This window comes from Canis aureus, chromosome 13 (assembly GCF_053574225.1).
Source record: "Canis aureus isolate CA01 chromosome 13, VMU_Caureus_v.1.0, whole genome shotgun sequence".
Taxonomy (NCBI): Eukaryota; Metazoa; Chordata; class Mammalia; order Carnivora; family Canidae; genus Canis; species Canis aureus.
In genome coordinates, this window is record NC_135623.1 from 54,326,663 (window position 1) to 54,344,284 (window position 17,622).

Genomic DNA, 17,622 nt, shown 5'->3' on the forward strand with positions numbered 1-17,622 from the left:
AAATAGTAAGGAAGAAGTATGTAATTATTCCACATCTACATATTTACATGAACTATCTGCACACTTAAAATACTAAAGAATTAAAAAAAAAACATAAGGAACTTAGGGGTTCCAAAATGGTACACTCTTTCATAGATGGTATATTCAAATAACATCTTGTCATCCAGAATTGAAACGGTTACTAAGAAGGTGAAACGCTGATGACTAACCTCTGAACTTATTACAACAAGAAAGTTAGTATTATGAATCAACAATAGAATGTTTTTCCTCTATGAATTACAGATCCATCAACTGTTCTGTTCTATACTTGCAAATCAGTCCATCATTTTGAAAAAAACAATTATGCTCTTTAGAAATACAACAAAAGGAAAATTTATCACTGAGGTCTTATGAATCTGGAAGAGATTAACAGCTCACTGCAGAAAGACATCAAAAGAAAATAAGTGTCTTATTCATGGAATATAATAGGTTATCTGAAGGAAAAACAAGAAATTTGCCATATGTTTAGAGGTACTAAACAAATTCAAGTAGCTCTCAAAGAAGACTATTTATATATATAAGATCTTACAGAAAATAAAGGTACACTGTCATCATAATAGTACAATAGATTACAATCAATTTAGCTCCTAGCTCACAATTTTCACTTAGATATTGAGAATGGATTCATGTACACTGAAGCAATATTTCCCTTTACTGAACAATATAAACTGCATTTGATACTTTAAAGATATCCTATAAAAATAAGAGAAAAAAGGTTAAGCATTAAGAAGTTAATGAAGAGATTTTCAAAAAGATGACGCTAGTAAAAGACAAGACCTCACTTCACTGAAAAATATCATGTCATCTTTACCTTTTTTGAGGTAAAAAATAAATACATATCCACAATTCTTGTACAAATTACTTTTTGTAAACTAAAAATTAAGAGTTACATCTATTTGTCTTTATTTCTGGTTTGGAAATCTTATATTAGGTACATTACATTAAAAAACAATTAAACTCACAAAAATATTCCTTTGACAATTCTAATTTAACTGAGATGGCTTGACTTTCATTGAAATGATTAACTCAACCTTCCTTTAATAATGGTTTCAGGCTTTCTCAACTCTAGTTTTTTATTTTATTTTATTTTATTTTATTTTATTTTATTTTATTTTATTTTATGATTGTATTTATTTGAGAGAGACTGTGTGTGTGTGTGTGAGAGAGAGAGAGAGAGAGAGTATGAGCAGGGGGAAGGGTCAGAGGAAGAAGCAGACTCCCCACTCAGCAGGGAGCCCAATGTGGGACTCGATCCCAGGACCTGAGATCATGAACTAAGCCAAAGGCAGACGCTTGACTGAGCCACCCAGGTACTCAACCACAGTTTAATCTTATGGGTTTCTAACTATCTGAAACTTAGAGAATTTTAACAATTTGAAAATTTATTATTTAAATTAAAACATTGAAGAAACAAACCATTCAAAACTCAGTTTTATAAATGTTCATCTATGAAAACTATATGAATGAAATGAATATTTACAGCAGAATTAGAAAATCAAGGCAATAAGATCACCTCTCATAAAAATACACACATATATATATATTAAAGAATCCAAAAATAAAAGCAAATAGCCTCTTTTTGGAGTCTACAACCTACTAAATTCAACCTAAATGTCCTGGATTTGAGGATTACAGCTCCTCGTTTAGTAGTAATCCTAATGACAAGTCTTCTATATATCTGTACACATATTTGTATAGGCAAATGTACCTAAGCACTACTACCATGCCATTTTTCTTCTCTTTCTGAATTTTGAGATCTTCACAGTTGAAAAAAACAGGGAGATAAGGCCCAAAAAATAGAAATTTGAAAACTTATCTTTTATGCTTATGATCATTGAAGATTAGGACAGAAATAATCATGACTTTGCTTTATCGACCACCATTTATCTATTTAAGGCAACAGGTTCTACTCCCTCCCATGAAAAGGAGTGGGTGTACAAATTTGCCTTGACTCCAAATCAAGTGCAGCAGCAGCATTATTTTTAGTTTACTTAACTTCCTAGCCCCACCATTTAACAGACAAGGGACTGTCTTCTTAAAAAATCCTGCTCAGTGGCTGCATAAACCAGTCCTATTTGCTAAATGTAGAGGGTTCCTGCAAAGCTTGTGGGTATGTGTCAATGAATTCCATCATTTTTTCTTTTTTTTTTTTCTATAACTAAGAAGAGGGGGGGAAAACAATTCTTTTCTATTTACTGTAGCTTAGCGGTAATAATATATGTGTGACATATTTTTACCCTTGAAATGCAAAAGTACTTCAGAAATTGGCCAGTACTTTATTAAAGTTGCCCAATGACTGATGGAAGGTTATAACACACTCTGCTTCATGCAGACTCTAAAGAAACCTCTAACTGAAAATACATGGGAAATTCCTAACAAGAAAAACTCCTTCAAGCCAAGCTTATAGGGTCCCAACATTTGGATTTTAAAGTTTCATGGAATTTCTATGATAGAAGTGGTACAAGATTTCAAGTAAACAAAAAATATAAACATTGTTTCACTTAGATATAGTCAATGAAGTGTGTCTCTATGTGATACACTTACAGCTTTATATGGTTCCCCACTTTGCTTTATTTTCACATTGTTTTCCCTCTTCCTGGAATTCTGTCCTAGTGATACTTTTTAATCACTACAGCCACTCGAAGATTTGCTAACTCTTTAAGGTTTCAGTCTACTTCTCCAACCTAATGATCAGAAAGGTTGTTAACATTTAAGATACAAACAGCATAAGGCAGCATGAGAAATAAGAGCTGGATCCTCGTTAGCAGTTCTGTTTTCTTTTTTTTACTTTTGCGACCTTGAAGAAGTCACTTAATCTTTTTGAATCTGTTTTCTCAACTGGAAATTAAAAGAATTAATTCAAAAGACCTCTAAACTCCCCTTTAGCCACCATTCACTAAAATGTTTAAGATATCCCTGCAAGAATTAGCTAGATATCCCTGCAAAACTTTGCCAGAGCTCTTTATGCCTGCAACAGATGGTACAGGAAAATGTTTAGCATTCAGATTAGCTGGCTGGCTCCAGTAAAATAACTATAATAAACACTTATCTTTCAGATCGTATAATTTTTTAGTCATTGAAAGGGCTGGACCAGATTTTAATTTAGTGACACCTATGAGGAAAAAAGACTCCTAATACTAACCAGGTAAAGAATATTTTCAGGAAAAACACTTACATAAGATCAGCTGGTTTCAACAACATTAAATAGTTATTTAAAAAAAAAAAGACTTCCTTAAAGCAATTTTTGTGGAAACGTTTTTGATAACAAATTCCATTTCCTTAATAGACATGGGTTATCCAAATTTTCTATTTATTCTTGCGTCAGTTTAGTATGCTGTCTTTTTCAAAGACTTTGTCCACTTCATCTTAGTTGCATGTAGTCGGCATGAAGTTATTCCCAACTCTCACTTTTTTAATACTGAAATTTGTGTTTTATCTCTTCTTTTTCTTAACCAGTTTTGTTAGGACCTTACAAATTCTATTAATCTTTTCAAAGAACCAATTTTTGGCTTTGTTAACTTGCTATATTGTTTCTCTGCTATTTATTTCATTGCTTTCTTATCTCTATAATGAATGCTGTATGTGCACTTAAAATGAATGTATTTTATACAGTTGTTGAATGTAGACTTCTATAAAGGTCAATTAGGTCAAATTAGTCCAGGGGCTTGTTCAAATCTGTGATATCACTATTTATTCTTTTTACTGATTTTCCTATTACTAAAAGAGGGATAGGAAATTTTTCCAGCCATAATTACAGAGTTATCATCCATTTTACTATTTAATCCTGTCAATTTTTGCTGTATTTATTTAGAATGTCTATTACTTGGCTATGTACATTTAGGGTTATTATCTAATTCTGATTAATTGATTCTTTCACAATTATGAAGTGTCTGTCCTCTTTATCTCTAGAAATAGTTCTTGAAGCCTACTTTGATTTTAAGACAGCCACTCTAACACTCTTCTGCTAGCTTTTTCCATTGTTTATCTTTTTCTACCCTTTTATTTCCAATTAATGTCTTTACGTTCATCTTTTATAGAGAGTAGAGAGTTGGTTCTTGCTTTTTCATCCAGCCTGACAAGCTTTTACATTTAAGTATATTATTTATTCTGTATATTTAATATAAATGTGGCTACAGTTGAATTTAGGTCTACCATTTTCTATTTATTTTTTTATTCACTCAATATGTTCCTTTTTACTGTCTTCTTGTGGGTTAACCCAATAGTTTTTGGTATTCCATTTCCATTTTGTACTGCCTTTTAGGCTTGTCTTTTTGTATTAGTGGTTGCTCTGGGAAACGTAATATGCTTTCTTAACTTACCACACTCTACTTAGAATTAATACTGCTACACATAAAATGAAAGAAACTGGCAAGAGAATAACTATTTCTTTCAGTATTATTGTCACACATATTTGCATCTACCTAACTTATAAGTAACATAATAATGTTATAATTTTGCCTTAAATGGTCAGTTTTAAAGAAATTTTTTTAAAAATATATTTTTGTGTTGATATATTCTCTATATTCAATCTTCCTTATTGCTTCTTGTAGATTCAAATTCTCATCAGGTATCATTTCCTTTCAGCATGAAGAACTTCCTTTAACATTTTATGAAGTAAAGTACAGATCAGCTGGCAATAAAATCTCATTTCTTTAACTGAAAATTTTTTTCATCCTCCATGGTGTGAGATAGTTTCATTAGATACAAAATTATCAGTTGATATTTTTTCTTTCTGCTCTTTAAATACATAATTTCATTACCTTCTGTCCTCCATCATTTCTGATGAGAAGACATCCATAATTCTGAGAACTGTAACCCTCTGAATAATGTGTATTTTTTCCCTTCTGGTTATTTCCAAAGTTTGTTCTTTCCCTTTAATTCTCAACTCTGACTATGCTGTGCTTACATAAGGTTTTTCTTGAACTTATCTTGCTTGGATGTGATGATCTTGGATATGTAAAGATGCTCTTCACTACATTTAGGAAAAATTCAGCCATTATTTCTTCAACTATTTTTTTCTGCCTCTTCTTATTTCTCTTATCCTCCTGAGACTCAAACTCATATATGGTAGTCTGCTTGATATTAAATTATAGGTCAGTCAGGCTTTATTCATTTTTATTCTAATTACATGTTTCTTTGCTTCAGATGAGTCTGTATAGATCTACGAGTTTACCCATCTTATCTATTGCCTTTCCCACTATGCTACTCAACCCATCAATGCCATTTTCATATCAGATACTCTATTTCTCAGTTCCAAAATTTTTATTTGATTATTTTTTATAGTTTCTATTTCGACACTGGCATTCTCTGTTATTATGAACTTATTTTCCTTTAGGTCTTTGAACATTTGTAATAGCTGTTTTAAAGCCCTCGACTGCTAATTCCAACATCTGGGATACCATTTTCTTTGATACATGCCAGATTTTACTATTTCTTCATGTCTAGTATTTTATTTATTGTATATAAACATTGTACATTGTAGAGATTCTGGATTCTGTTATTGTTCTCAAAGGAATGTTGAGTTTTTTATTCTAGGTTGTGGTTGAATTACTGGCTTATCATCTTTAATTTGTCAAGGCTTGGTTTTATGCTTTTGTTTAGGCAAATCAATTTGTTTTATCCTTAGTACTAAGGTGAATCCCTTAGTTCTGTGATTAGTCTTCACTCCTTAGGTATTGGCCTTCTAAGAATTCATTGGAAGACAGGTGCTCACTAAATCCTTATCACTTGGTAGGACTTAAATTCCAATTTCTGACTCTCACTATGGTGAACTGCAATCTGCCTAAGCTTTAAGTTCCATACATGTAAGGAGTCTGTTGTGTGCACTCTGTTCTTCGCACCTAAAATAGCAGGTGCTTAATGTTTGTTTTTAAGTGAATAAACTATCACTACTAAAATAATATTTGGTGGATTAATGAATGAATGCATTACCAGTGAATAAGAAAACACAAGCGTGAAACCTGTCCTTCTAAGAACTTCACTGTTACTTCACTTTTCACAATCTCTTCTTTCCATCTCACTGTCCAATCTACCTCATAAAATCAATAGTTTTCCACAAAAGTTTGTCAACAAATTTGCTGCATATAGTAACAAAGCAATCTGAAGAATCACTCACAGAGTCATTGAAAGGCATACTTTTATCACAGTAAATTGTAGTATAGTGTTTCTAATACACAAAACCTTTGAAACATTATACAGCATTGTTACACTACTTTTTCCACTTACTATATAGTAAGCACCAGCCTGGTCTACTGAATGATCATTAATAACTCAAAAAAAAAAAAAGAAAGAATTTTTTTTTTCTCCTTGCCTTAGTCGGATTAAATGGAAACACTGAGAAAGATATGTTAAAAACGTGAGCTTTTAACAACATAGATTTCTTTAAACCTAGATACTTCAGTCAAGGTAACCCCAAGTAAGCACATTAATTTATACTCTTTCTGCTATCATATAAAAAGTATGCCTGGAGAAAAAAAAAGAGATATACCTGGTTCCTGGCTTTGGTTCTGGTTTGATAGGCTGTTGTTCTTTCTTCATTACTGTTTTCTAGAATAAGAGAAAGAAGGATTGACATAGGTAGGAAAACAACTTCATTATCTGTAAAATTTTAATTTCATTAACATTCTATTATCAAAAGGAGAGAGAACCATTCCATTCTAATATATATATTACAAACCTAAACACTGATGTAAATTTGTAAGTATACCATGAACAAAAACATCCAAAATGGAGTCAGGAATGTCAAGGGCCCTAAAATGTTTGGAGCAAGGAGATCCCTGGAGAAATGCATGACCACACCTGTATGGAACATAAACTGCTACACTGTCCCAAGCACAAACGGCTATATCCTGTTGCAGTTCTCAGAGTGAGGTCCACATCACTGAACTCCAACTTAGCACCTGGTATAGTAACTTATCCTAAATCAACCAACATTAATTATTTTTACCTACACCAAGTCAGAGTTCTTGCAAAACAACTTACATAAGCTTGCAGTTTTGCCTTTGTATACTTTGTCCTTGTCCTCCCTCCTTGGAGCATATCTTAGATTTCTCCTAAATCCATGTCTCCTGGATTGAAATTCCTAAAGACCCCAAATAAACTCCTGGTTTACTTTGCAGCCTAAGTAGTTTCCTGTAAGACAATACTCTGAGGAGTGTGATTATTGAACTCCCTCCAGCATCTTTTGGCACCCAGGAACACAATTCCTACTGATTGTTTCAATGAGCAAATATCTATACAAATCTGCTACAGATGAGAATTTATATATTTACTTATCTGTCCTCTGTCTTATAAAAAAGGTTCAAGGTAGTGTAAAAAAATGCAATATATATGACAAAGGAAAATAAGAAAATCAGATTAAAGGTAGAATATGGATAGAAAAATAATGTCAAATATTTTCTGATATTACTTGATGTGTCACACAGATTTGATTCTCAAATTCCTAGCTATCAAAATGTTATGGACTGGGGCAGCTGGGTGGTTCAGTGGTTGAGTGTCTGCCTTTGGCTCAGGTCGTGATCCCGGGATCCTGAGATTGAGTTCCACATCAGGCTCCCCGCAGGGAGGCTGCTTGTCCCTCTGCTTGTGTCTCTGCCTCTCTGTGTCTCTCATGAATAAATAAATAAATTAATTAATTAATTAATTAATTAAATCTTTAAAAATAAAATTCAGAATGTTATGGACTGAATTGTGTTCCTCTAAAATTCATATTTTGAAGCCCTCATCCCCAGTGTGACTACATTTGGAAATAAAGTCTTATGGTTAAATGAGGTCATAAGGTGAAGCCTTAACCCAATAGAATTTGTGGCCTTATAAGAGGAAGAGATGCCAGGGTCATGTGTGCACAGACAAAAGGCCATGTGAAGACAACCAAGAAGCAGCCATCTATAAACCAAGGAGAGAGGACTCAGGAGAAACCAACTCTGCCAGCATCTTGATCTTAGACTTCCAGCCTCCAGAATTGTGAAAAAATTAATTTCCGTTGTATAAGCTACCCAGTCTATGGTATTTTATTATGGCAGGACTGGGAAAGTAATACACAGAGCAATGAAGAAAACACAGTAGTTCTAACATTCATAATGTCTGTAAGAGAAGCAAACTTACTTCTTGTGAAAATTTCTTCTATGAGTCCTTCAAAAGAAGCCTCATATAATTTGATGGTCAGCTTCAACAGCATCTCTTCAACAACTACACCAAAGTGTTTAATGTGGATTTTATTTACCATCCCTCAATATTGGTCAACAATAAAAGAACAACTCAGGAAGAGAATTCTACAAGACCTCAGAATAACTGGGTCATTCCCTCTCTAGTCATTCAGGGTGATCCAAAGGTGACACTTAGACCCAGAGGCATTGATGAATTGCATATCTACTATCTAATCTGCCATGATGATTATTTTGCACAAAACAGCTTTTGAAAAAAATGTCTCAGATAAGAGGAATTTAAGGTAATCTTGATAAATGCGTAAAAAGCTAATGGATTTTGGATTATTGGTTTTGTCTTCTCCCTCAGACTCTATAAGAAGTCAGGGAGAGGAAACATTTTGGTTATTGTCATATGGTATGCTTATGATACCACAAAGAAAATTCTTACTTTAGTTTTTTTTTTTTAAGTTTCAAATATGTGTTTAACCACTATTTGACAACTGAAGCAAAAGAAGTCTCTTGTATGAAATCTCAAAATACATAAAGGATAAATGTAAAGATGAAATATGGAAGAAACTTGTGTTTATACTGCAAAAATACTTAGTATTAGGACATAAGAATGATTATTTTTAAGTATTTTAAACAAATTACAACTCTTTTTTTTTTTTATTTTTTAAAACATTTTACTTATTTATTCATAGAGACACACAGAGAGAGAGAGAGAGGCAGAGGGAGAAGCAGGCTCCATACAAGGAGCCCGACGTGGGACTCGATCGCAGGTCTCCAGGATCACGCTCTGAGCTGAAGGCAGCACTAAACCACTGAGCCACCCGGGCTGCCCATCTTTCTTTTAAAGTTAAGTTCATTCTGTCTCACACTGTTCTCTCATATGCAATATAATTTACATATATTAATTTGTATTTTATGCCATTCTTTTTAAGATCAAAGGTTAACTTTTCTTCAATAGTCATGTCAGAATGCCACAATAACCTTAAGGATTAGTTTGTAACATCTAAGTAACTATTTGTTACTTTTGAAATTCCCTGGTGATTTCTTCATTTTCAAAGTAAACAATCATCCTCAAGAATAATACTGTACTTTAAAAAATTTACATGCAACATATAGGTGATAATAAAACTGAAGCAGCATCTATATATTTTAAATGTTGCCCTCAAGATGTTCCATGACATGTAATCATGGCTACAAAAATACTAATAACTACAAAAATTAACTTTAACCAATATATTCCATACTTTAGCACAAAATAATGTGCTTGGCTTAGAACACACTGTCCATGTGTGATACTACTATTTATGATTGCCAACTTAATATTTTTTTAACTGCTTCCTTCTTGGCCAGACTAACTGAATTGGAATGTTCTCCATGATGAAGGGTGTCAAATGTGAAGGCTGCTAAGTAAAACAGTCTCAGACAAACATTCTTGAGGATTTTTGTTACTAAGATAGTCTCTGATGCTTTTTCCAGTTACTTTCTCACAACTTCATTGACTTCACAACCTCCATTGTGTCTCTCTCTTCCTATTTAACATAATCAGAAACTGGTTTTTATCTTGGACTTTTGGGGGGCTAAGGGGAAGGTGGTCTCTTTTTTGTAACATAAACAAGCAGTACTTTTATTTACGTAGTCCTGTGAGGTTTTTTTTATAAGTCTTAGTTTCCTACATATTTATATATTCAAATTTCAAGTCCATTCTGCCTTAATGTTTCAACTCCATCCTCTCTCAAAATCTTCCCTCTTTCCACACATATTACCTGCTTCTTTAAACTATTTCAAGCTCGTAGTCACTTGATGACAATGCATTTGGAGTGACACATTCTAAATACGTGATGTAAGATGTAAGTCATTTATTAAACCCTCATATCAAAGCTTTCAAAAATTTTTAACAACCTATGTGTTATTTATTCCAAACCACTGTTCAGACTCCTTTGCCCCACATATTTCCCAAATGCCACAGTTTAACTGGTACCAAGCTTACTTCTGATAATTTACGCATTATTACACTTCCAGCTTCTTTTTATAAGTAACTGTCTAATCCATCAATTATCCTCTTCTTCCCATATCTCATCTGGATTTTTTTTCTTTTGACAATGTTGCTAATTTCTCTCATGGTATAATGATTAAATTCTTGATTAACCACAGATGAGATATGGAAGAAAGCCTTTCACTTTGGATATTAAATCTAAGACATATTTCTAATTACTAGTATTAGTGTGAAATTGTAGAATATGTTTGCTATAACAAAATAATCTATAACTGGCATATTACACCCCCAATACTTACCCCAAATGTGGTTAAAGGGTTATTTTCTAAGTAGCAAAGAATTTTCATAGTTTTAAACAGCTTTGTGACCCTACCAGATGTATATATAAACACATCATTAAAGGTAAAATGAAAGGTTTGTTTAAAAGTAGGTAACTGTGAAGAGAAAATCATTAATAGCATATACATATAAAATTACAATTACACATTAAAACATGTGAAATAAACTGAAAATCTTTCTCTGCCAGGCTTGACTATTAACACTTGTGTTTCCCCAGCAGAAGTCAGTCATGTCACTAGCACCTTCTGTGAAATAGCAGTGAGCTGCCTTTCTTATATTGCTCCTGTTTCTTGTACAAAAAGTGGTTTAAAGAGAAAAATGGCAATAAGCTTGTACTCATGCAGAACTAGCAGGCACCAAACACATCATTCTGGGATTTTTCACAAGTCAATATCTTTGCATTATTAAATTTTAGAGCTTTCCCAAACACACACAAACCACAGGAGGGTTTTCAAGCCATAGAATCATCCATGGGAAATTGTAATAGTTCCAGGAAACCCACAGAATCCCAAAATCTCCTCATGGAGACTGAAGCCTCCATTTTGGAAGATATTCTTAAATGTGGTATTTTCTTCACCTCTTCAGAAAAATGGAGTGATCTCAAAGATAATGCTGGCCACTCTATAGTGGCCATGGCTTCAAAAAGCTGTTCAACTTTCAGATTAGGGAATACTAGAGGTGACCCAGCAAAACACAGGTCATCATTATCCAATCACTAGACAAAGTTTCTTAAACCTCTAAGGGAAATAAAAACTATATGAATTATTCTTTTATATGTAGGAATTTAAGTATAACATAGTAGATAATAAAAAGACTGATGACAAGAAGGGAGTAGGATAGAGTAGTTTACATCCCAATGTAAGCCTCTCTGAGGATTGAAATCTATTTATAAAAGACACAATAGGGCCTTTGTTTCTTTGAATATGTTCATAATAACAAATGACAGCATAAAACAATAATAAATTCTAAAAACAAAAAGTAAGATATTTTAATTGCATGATTAAGTGGATGGGAAATTAATAGATTTCCTTTCTGGTCAAATATGACAAGAAATGTTGAATTTACTATTGTATTAGATCGGGAGCCTATATTTACCTTGAGGATAGCATAGAAATTCCTGACAACCTTAACAACTTAGAGACTGGGTCTTTTTTTTTTTTTTTTTTTATGATAGTCACACAGAGAGAGAGAGAGAGAGGGAGGCAGAGACACAGGCAGAGGGAGAAGCAGGCTCCATGCACCGGGAGCCTGACGTGGGATTCAATCCCGGGTCTCCAGGATCGTGCCCTGGGCCAAAGGCAGGCGCCAAACCGCTGCGCCACCCAGGGATCCCGAGACTGGGTCTTAATGAGTTACATGCCTTGCAGTTGGAAGACAAATACACTGAAGCCAGAGAATGAAAGAATGTCAGAGTTGAGAATATGCCTCAAAAAACCTGAGTACTAGAAATGCAATATCCTTAGAGTATAAACTAGCAATAAATCATTTCCCAATAGAGAGAAAAAAAGGAGATACTATGAGACCCCCCTGTCTGTCATGATCTTGGCCCTGGGTAGCTCTGAGCTCCAGAACACTCCCCCTCTCCAATCCCACCTCCCCCCAAAAAATGAAAGGCAAAAGTTTAGAATAAAGTTGTCTTAGGTTGGTAGTGCTCTAAAGCACCTGGTAAAAGAAGTGATCAGTCATTTTGAAAAGAAAGCAATTTGAACTCAGGTTTCAAGGAATTCTTACAATAAAAGAATCAAGAAAAATGAGCTCAAAATCAGAAATATCATTAAACGTAAGAAAAAAGCAATCAAGGAGTCAGAAGAAACAACAAACTACATATTCAGAGACTCAAAGACTGCAATATTATAATTAAGATATAAAGAACATAAAATAAGAGTTTTGATTTCTATATGCTTAGATAAATGGATGAAAAGAAATAAAAGAATATCAAAATTGACCAAGCTGATTTGGAAAATAATAAGTAGACATTCGAAAGATGAAAAATATAACAATTAAAATTGGTAATTCAATAAAAGGAGAACCAATCATCTAAAAGAGAAATCAGAGTGAAAAAGAAGACCTGGGATGTAGCAATGAGAGACAGAGATGGCAAGTATGAAAAAGAAGAGGCAAAGGCTGAAATTGAGTGAAAGGAGAAGAAGGGAAGGCAAAAAGCATTTGAAGAGATAATGACAGAAATATTTTTTTTCAGGATGCTGAAAAACACTGATTTTCACATTTAGGGATTTTCATATGTCGTTCAAGAAATAAAATTACCCTACTGGTCTGAGATGCTAAATATAATGGTAAGTAAGAAATAAATAAATAATATAAATATAAATATAAATATAAATAATAAAGGTAATCATGTAGATAAACCTAAATAATGAAGTATAAAAAAAATCCTGTCTTATTTGTGGGTTAAAAAAGGAGGAAAAGTACTGGGGAAAATGACAGCATAGGAAGACCCTGAGCTCACCCCATTCCACATTTACACTGAAGTATCATCCACATCCATGTCAATAAACTGGAGAGCAAGTAAAGTTGGGCAGATCAAACTCCACAACTAAATATAGAGAAGTTGCGTCAGAAAGGTCAGAAAGGCAGAGGGAGACTGCCCAGGGGATGGGGGGCGGGGGAGCTGCATGCATGGAGAGGGCAGAGAAACACTCCCTCACACCAGGGAGCTCTTCTGGAGAAGACTAAACTCCATAATGTTTGGCTTTGAAAACCAGATGGGCTGAATTCCAGAAGTTTGTAAAACCAGTGGGACTTGGAGCCTGGAGCTTTTAACGTCTCCTGAGTCAGCAGTGGGTGAGTGGCAAGGGACAGTGACAGCTGGGTCACTGACCTTAAAGAGACAGCCACCTGCATGAGGAAGCAACATAAAAGCAGCGGTTTATACAACACCAGGGGCAAACGGGAGACACATCTGTACATTCTGCTTTTGGAGTGTGTTGAAAGACTTCTCTAAAAATGAGGGAAGCTGGCAGATGCCATTTTCTTCCACCACAATCCCACATAAACACACAGCCACCTGCAGGAGGTGGGGCTACACACACATTTGCTACTTCACCTGCTAGCAATGTGCCTGGTCCAGGAGTTCTCCTAAGGACTCCCACACTCCAAGCCTGCTAGCATCAGCCCTTTGGGCTTAGTACAAATTTTATTAAAACTGCACACCCTGCCCAGCTGCCCCAGGGCACAGTTGCCTGAGTGCGCCCTGCTCAGCTACCATGCAGAGCCCAGCAGTGCATATCCCCAGCTACTATGGTGTATCAGGCTCAGCTACACCCAGCCAACATCATGAACTTACCGAGCCTCACACCCCTAGCCACCCGCAGTGTGCAGGCCACAGCTGCCAGTGATTTGAGGAATCTGGCATATTTTGCTAACACTGCTCTCCTGTTCCCAAGTTCCGTGGTGGGCACATTGCCTCAGACCTGGCCTCTCTGGGTCCTACTGACAGCACACAGGGCAAGTAGATCCCACAAAAGGCAGAGAGACAGTGTAAACAACTGCACTGAAAGGAAAAGTGAATCACACACAATACCAGAGCATTGGCAACACACATAGGATATTCTCCTAAAGTGTCAGGTTCTGGAGAGCAAGGGACATTGCATTGCAGGATGCTACAGGACTTCTTTTTTATAAAGTCACTACTTCAAGAATGGAACACATAGCTGACTTTATCAACACAGAGAAACATAAACAGAGAGGCAGACAAAATGAGGAAACAGAAAAATATCCCAAATGAAAGAAAAAGACAATGCCACAGCCAGAAATCTAAGTAAACAGATATAAGTAATATGGCTGATAAGAAATTTAAAGCAATGATATGATCATAAGGATACTCACCAGACTTGAGAAAAGAGTGGGAGACTTGAGTGAGACACTTAACACAAAGATAAGGAATAACATAGCAGACATAAAGAGCTGAATAAATGAAATGAAGAAATGAATAGTAGGATGGAAGAAGCAGAGGAATGAATTAGTGACATAGTAGATAGAGTAATAGAAAGTAATCAATCTGGACAAAAGACAGAAAAAAGAATTACACAAAATAAGAATAGACTTAGGGGACTCAGTGACTCCATCAAATATAATAAGATTCATATTATAGGAGTCCCAGAAGAAGAGAGAAAAAGGGGACAGAACATTTATTTCAAGAAATAATAGCTGAAAACTTCCCTAATCTGGGGAAGGAAAAAGATATCCAGTTCCAGGAGCACAGAAAACTCTCATCAAAATCAGCAAAAGCAGATCTACACCACGACATACTGTAATTAAGTCAGCAAAACACAGTGATAAAGAAAAAAATTTTAAAGCAGCAAGACAAAAGAAATCAGTAAATTACAAGAGAAAACCCATTAGGCTAGCAGGAGATTTCTCAACAGAAACTTGGCAAGCCAAAAGAGAGTGGCAGGATATAGTCAATGAGCTGAATGGGAAAATATCTGCACTGAAGCCAAGAAATACTTTATCTGGCAAGGCTACCATTCAGAATAGAAGGAGAGATAAAGAACTTCCCAGACAAACAAAAACTAAAGGAGTTCATGACCACTAAACCAGCCCTGCAAGACATACTACAGCAGACTCCAAATGGAAAGGACAGACCAAAAGTGACACTATAAAAGTAGGAAACACAAAAGCAGTAAAAATGAATATTTCTATCCAAAAATCATTCAAGCAACTCACCAAAAAAAAAGGCTACAAAATATAATAGCATATACTAAAAACATGAGGAGGAGAGGAGAAAAGGCTAAGTTCAAACTTAAGCGACCATCAACTTAATATAGACTGCTATATGTAGAAGACATTATATACAAACATAATGGTAACCATGTATTAAAAACCACTAATAAACATGCAAATAATAAGAGAAAGAAATCCAAATGTATCATTAAAGAAAATCAACAAAGCATGAAAGATAGAAAAACAAGAAAGAATAAGAAAAAAATCTTCAGGGCAGCCCAGATGGCTCAGCAGTTTAGCACCACCTTCGGCCCAGGGCCTGATCCTGGAGACCCAGGATGGAGTCCCTCATCGGGCTCCCTGTGTGGAGCCTGCTTCTCCCCCTGCCTGTGTCTCTGTCTCTCTCTGTCTCTCTCTCTCTCTCTCTGTCTCTCATGAATAAATAAAATCTTTTTAAAAAATCTTCAGAAACAACCACAATACAAGTAATAAAATGGCAATAGGGCAGACCGGGTGGCTCAGCGGTTTAGCGCTGCCTTCAGCCCAAGGCATGATCCTGGAGACCCAGGATCGAATCCCACATCGGGCTCCCTGCATGGAGCCTGCTTCTTCTCCCCCTGCCTATGTCTCTGCCTCTCTCTCTCTCTGGTCTATCATGAATAAATAAATAAAATATTTTTAAATGGCAATAAATACATATAACCTATCAATAACTACTCTGAATGTAAATGAACTAAATGCTGTAATCTAAAGACACAGAGTGACAGAATGGATTAAAAACAAGCTCCATCAATATGCTGCCTATAGGAGATTCATTTTAGACCTAAAGACAGCTGCAGAACAACACTATATAATAATAAAGACAACATTCCAACAAGAAGATATAATAATTATAAATATTTATGCACTCAACATAGAAACACCCAAATACATAAAACATTTAGTAACTAAATTAAAGGAACTAGTCAATAATAATACAAGGGGACTTTAATACCCACTTACATCAATGGACAAATTATTTAAACAGAAAATCAACAGGGAAACAAAAACTTTTTGAATTACACATTGAAATACACAAATTTAACAGAATTATAAACCATTCCATCCTAAAGCAGCAAAATATACATTCTTTTCAAGGGCAGATGGAATGTTCTCCCATAAAACCAGCTCAATAAATTCAAAAAAGATCAAAGTCCTAGCATGCATTTTTTTTACCACGATGCTATGAAACCAGAAGTCAAGTACAAAAAAAAGTCTGGAAAGAACAAAAATACATGAAGGCTAAATAATATGCAATTAAACAATCAATGGGTGAACTAGGAAAATAAAGAAGAAATTAAAAAGTACATGGAAACAAATGAAAATGAAAAACACAATAGTCTAAAACCTTTGGGATGCAGCAAAAGCACTCCTGAGAGGGAAGTTTATAGCAATATAGGCCTCTCTCAAGAAGCTAGAAAAATTTCAAATAAACAACCTGACCTTATGCCTAAAGAAGTAGAAAAAGAACAACAAACAAAACCTAAAACCAACAGAAGGAAGGAAATAATAAAGATCAGAGCAGAAATAGGGGTGCCTGAGTGGCTCAGTCATTTAAGCATACAACTCTGGATTTTGGCTCCGGTCATGATCTTGGGGTCATGAGAATGAGCCCTGCATCAGGTTCTGCACTGAGCATGGAGTCTGCTTCAGATTCTCTCTCTCCCTCTTTCTCTCCCCCTACCTTTCCCAGCTCACACACACTCTCTTTCTCTCTTAAAAAAAAAAAAAAGAAAATTTTTTTAAATAAAAAAAGAGCAGAAATAAATGATATCGAGATTTTTTTTAAAAAACACCGAAACAAAAACAAAACGAAACAAAACAAAAAAAACAATAGAACACATCAATGAAACCAGGAGCTGATTCTGTGAGAGAAAAAAAATCAATAAAATTAATAAACTTCTAGGCAGACTTATCTAGAAAAAAAAGAGAAAAGGTGTTAAAAAATAAAATTACAAATGAGAGAGGAGAAATAATTACCAACACCACAGAAATACAAATCATTGTAAGAGAATATTATGAAAAACTATATGCCAACAGAGAAGAAAACCTAGAAGAAATGGATAAATTCCTAGAAACATATAAACTACCAAAACTGAAACAGAAATAAATAAAAAAAAAAATTGAACAGACTGATAACCAGCAAGAAATTGAATCAGAAATCAAAGAATTCCCCCCAAAAAAACAAAATTCCAGGACCAGATAGCTTAATAGGTGAATTGACCAAATATTTAAAGAAAAGTTAATATCTATTCTTAAATATTCCAATAAATAGAAAAGTAAGGAAAACTTCCAAATTCACTTTATGAGGCCAGCATTATGCTGATACCAAAACCAGCTGAAGACACCACTAGAAAAGAAAAATACAGGCCACTA

General features: G+C 34.7%; 1 protein-coding gene across 9 annotated transcripts in view; it reads right to left on the bottom strand.

Annotated features, from left to right (window-relative positions):
• The window catches only part of IQCM (IQ motif containing M), a 434,749-nt gene that overhangs the window by 231,888 nt on the left and 185,239 nt on the right, over window positions 1-17,622 (bottom strand). For all 9 annotated transcript variants that reach the window (XM_077846313.1, XM_077846314.1, XM_077846307.1 and 6 more), the window contains one exon: window positions 6,527-6,585. In XM_077846313.1, coding sequence (XP_077702439.1) covers window positions 6,527-6,585 — 59 coding nt within the window. The remainder of the gene's footprint in view (window positions 1-6,526; window positions 6,586-17,622) is intronic.